We start from the raw sequence: 4552 nt of genomic DNA on the forward strand, positions 1-4552 counted from the left end.
TGGTCATGCTAATAAAGCTTCTTTGAATTGAATAGAATTGAATTGAGAGAGGTTGAGAGAGAGAGAAAGAAAGAGAGAGAGAAAGAGAGAGAGTAGGCCTAATACAGATGTGAAATACATCCAAATTGCAGAGCTTTACTCTTCAGAGCGTTGATGTACGAATGCTTCATGAGAACAGCCTGAGACAGAAACGTTTTCTCTCTGAAAGAAGCAAAATAACCAAAACGTGTCTCCAGGTAACAGAGACCGGTACGGAGGAACCTTTTCAACGTGCTGGCCGAGGGAATGAGACAGGCACAGGCTGCAGAGCACGGCAGCTTCCTGGCCTGCCACCAGCGCCCGTCTGATTGGTCGACAACCTCCAGCACGTCTCCTCTGCTGAACTCCATCCCCGCATCGGGACACGGGCTGGAGGAGTCCTGCAGGGGGCAGTAGTCCACCATCGCTTTCATGAACACCTGGCACACAAACACAGACAAAGAGCGAGATTTTGAGGGAGATGCGCATAATTTGTTTAGTATCTACAATTATATCATAATTATTCTGTTGACTTGTATTATCATATCAGATATATTATTATATTTTATATATAATTATATCAGATATATTATTCATATATATTATTATATTATACATATTATTATATCAGATATATTATTATATCAGATATATTATTCATATATTATTATATCAGATATATTTTTGTAAATGTGCTGTATTTATATAGCGCTTTTCTAGTCTTAACGACTACTCAAAGCTCTTTTACATCATACAAGAAACATTCACCATTCACACACATTCATACACTGTGGCCGGGGCTGCCGTACAAGGTGCCACCTGCTCATCAGATAAACACACACACATTCACACTCCGATGCGCAGCACCGGGGGCAACTTGGGGTTCAGTGTTTTGCCCAAGGACACTTCGACAAGGACTGCAGGGCCAGGGATCGAACCACCAACCTTCCAATTGGCAGGCAACCGCTCTACCACTGAGCCACAGCCGCCCCATTTTTCATATATATACTATTATTAATATTATTAGCACTATTATCATGTTTTATATATTATTATGATGATGAGGGACATGCACATAATTTGTTTAGTATTTACAATTATACCATAAGCATCCTGTTTACCTGTATTATTAAATCAGATATATTATTCATATATATTATCATATTATATTAGGGCTGAGCAAGTTAACGTGTTATTATCGTGTTAACTAATTAATTAACGCAGACAATGTTTTCATTGAGCATTAACGCAGTTGACAGAACCAAAGTGATTTGTAAATACTGCAAAGCTGAATTTTCTTATCATCGGAGTAGTTCCAGTCTGAAATATCACCTACATGCAATACACACAGTTAATAAAAGCAAACCATTCAACGAAACAAGCAGTGGCACGAGGCTTCAGCAGACTACGTTAGATGCAGCGTGTGGGACAAGTATAGATAAACAAAGTGAAGAGAAGTTAACAAATGCCCTAGCGAAGTGGATAGCTACAGACTGCAGGCCCAGTAGTGTTGTGGAGGACATCGGTCCGAGAAATATTCTGAGAACCGTAACAAATAACGGCAGGTATGAGATTCCCTCAAGACGCACCATCACAAGAAAAATGCACGAGTTGTATGAAAAGGAGAGGACTGCAAAAGCGACAACTCTACAACATGCACCCACTGTTGCTCTTACTGGGGACTACTGGACTCACTGGGAAACCATAATTATCTCTGAGTTACAGTGCATTATATTATTGAAAAGTGGGTGCTGCATTCACATGCCCTGTGAGGTCTGTCCATTAGAGTGGTTGTCCAAACATTCAGGTTTACACAGCAGCCTGGCCTCCTGTGCACAGAAGTACTTAGCCACACCTGCAACCTCTGTACCCTATGACAGGTTGTTTTCTCTTGCTGGTCATGTTAATAAAGCAACATGAAATTGAAATTGAAAATTGAAATTGAGAGAGAGAAATCACATTTTTTATTCAAATTAATTGATATATTATATTATATACACTACCGTTCAAAAGTTTGGGGTCACATTGAAATGTCCTTATTTTTAAAGGAAAAGCACTGTACTTTTCAATGAAGATAACTTGTCAAATATTTATGTCTAACTTTGAAGAAATCCACTCTATACATTGCATTGGTAAATGACTTTCTAGAGCTGCAAAGTCTGGTTTTTGGTGCAATAATCTACATAGGTGTATAGAGACCCATTTCCAGCAACTATCACTTCCGGTGTTCTAATGGTACAAGTGTGTTGCTCATGGCTCAGAAGGCTAATTGATGATTAGAAAAACCTTGTGCAACTCATGTTCACAATCTGAAAACAGTTCAGGTCGTTTACAGAAGTCTACAAAACTGACCTTCCTTGAGCAGATTGAGGTTCTGGAGCATCACATTTGTGGGTCAATTAAACGCTCAAAATGGCCAGAGAAAAAGAGAACTTTCATCTGAAAATCGACAGTCTATTCTTGTCCTAGAAATGAAGGCTTATTCCATGCGAGACATTGCTAAGAAATTGAAGATTTCATACAACGTTGGTACTACTCCCTTCAGAGGACAGCAAAACAGGTCTAACCACAGTAGAAAAAGATTAGTGGGGAGGGCCGCGTTGCAAAACTGCTGGCAAGAAGATAAGTACATTAGGTCACTCTAGTTTGAGAACAGACGCCTTCACAGGTCCCCCAACTGGCATCTTCATTAAATAATGCCCGCAAAACACCTGTGTCAAACTCTACAGGAAGAGGCGGCTGCGGGATTTCTGGGCTCAGGGCAGAGGTGGCAAAGAAAAAGCCACATCTGAGGACTGGCCAATAAAAGAAAAAGATTAAGGAGTGGCAAAAGAACACAGACATTGGACAGAGGAAGACTGGAAAAAAAGTGTTGTGGACGGATGAATCCAAGTTTGAGGTGTTTGGATCACAAAGAAGAACGTTTTGTGAGAGCAGAGAAAATGAAAAGATTGCTGGAAGAATGCCTGACCGCCATCTGTTAAGCATGGTGGAGGTAATATGATGGTCTGGGGTTGCTTTGGTGCTGGTAACGGTGGGGATTTGTACAGGGTAAAAGGGGTTTCTGAATAAGGAAGGCTATCACTCCATTTTGCAACGCCATGCCATACCCAGTGGGATAGCGCTTGATTGGAGCAATTTCATCCTACAAAGGACAATGAACCAAACCACACCCTCCACATTGTGCAAGAACTATTTAGAGCAGAAGCAGGCAGTGGTATTCTATCGGAATGGATGTGGCCAGCGACAGTAGTCACAGGTCTGAACCCCATGAGCTGTTGTGGGAGCAGCTTTGACCGTATGGTACGCAAGAAGTGGCCCCATCCAACCAATCCAACTTGTGGGAGCTGTTCTGGAAGCGTGTGGGTGTGCATTTCCCAGATTACCTCAAAACAAAATAAAGCTAGAATGGCCAAAGGTCTGCAATGCTGGAATTGATGCAAATGGAGGATTCTTTGACGAAAGCAAAGTGTGATGTAAAAAAAATCTTATTCAAATACAATCATTATTTCTACATTGTCAATGTCTTGACTCTATTTTCTATTCATTTCACAACGTATGGTGGTGAGTAAGTGTGACTTTTCAGGAAAACACTAAATTGTTTGGGTGACCCCAAACTTTTGATATATATTATATATTATATTTATTTTATACAATTTTTTTAACTTCTCCTGCACAACATGTATCTGACAGCTTCACTCATGGACATTTGGACAGGAAGGGGAGGAACATCTGTCATTTAAAAAAAAATTGGAGTAAAAAGTACAATATCAACCACAATATGGTACATGGACATATATATATATACATATGGAATATGGAGTAAAAAGTAAAACATGTACCTAAGTAAAAAGGAGCAGAACTTGGAAATACTCAAGTACAAGTACCTTGAGTTTGTACTTAGTTACTGAGTTCTTACCGATGTCTGGCTGCCGACGCTATGCGCTGCATCAGGTATCACTTTAAACAGGATGGTTCCCTGGGAATTAATCTGCAAATACAACGTAGACTTAGCCTGAATCTCATTTCTCTATCTTACCTCTACCCCTTACCCTCGTTTTTGCGCGTTCACGCGGGACCTAGTGCTGTCCCAATATCCATTTCGACCGAGGGGTAGGGCTAAGATCAAGGGGTGTATAGCCCTCGAAACCAAGTGAGGACGCAAGCTCACTTGTAAACGAGGGCTGTTGAACAGCAAGCAACAATGTCTGCCACGTTGACCAGAGAGACCCATAAATGTAAGTTTTTTTGGTTTAAATAATTGATTTAAAAGTTACGACAGTCTTGTTTTGTAGTCTATGCAGTCCTGTACATATATACTTGCAACCATGTTCTTAATTGAAACTTTTAAAAACTTACTAGCTTATGCTAACGCTAACCGCTAACGTTTACGTTGATTTGAACAATAGTCAATTTCTCTGCCTTAAATGGACTGTATACATTGCATAGACTGTATATATTAATCTTAACGGTCTATGATACATTGCTACGTGCTTTACATATACCGCAATGTATCACACAGGGACGCCAGAGG

At 40.3% G+C, this 4552-nt stretch overlaps 1 protein-coding gene across 1 annotated transcript in view; it reads right to left on the reverse strand.

The window, feature by feature from the left end:
* Positions 1 to 4552, reverse strand: part of LOC116686221 (MAGUK p55 subfamily member 4) — a gene marked incomplete at its 5' end in the record, with an annotated part of 44133 nt that overhangs the window by 16659 nt on the left and 22922 nt on the right. Inside the window, 2 exon segments of the mRNA XM_032511200.1 lie at positions 262 to 458; positions 3938 to 4009. Of these exon segments, the coding sequence (XP_032367091.1) occupies positions 262 to 458; positions 3938 to 4009 (269 nt within the window).

Source organism: Etheostoma spectabile, unplaced genomic scaffold (assembly GCF_008692095.1).
Source record: "Etheostoma spectabile isolate EspeVRDwgs_2016 unplaced genomic scaffold, UIUC_Espe_1.0 scaffold333, whole genome shotgun sequence".
Taxonomy (NCBI): domain Eukaryota; kingdom Metazoa; phylum Chordata; class Actinopteri; order Perciformes; family Percidae; genus Etheostoma; species Etheostoma spectabile.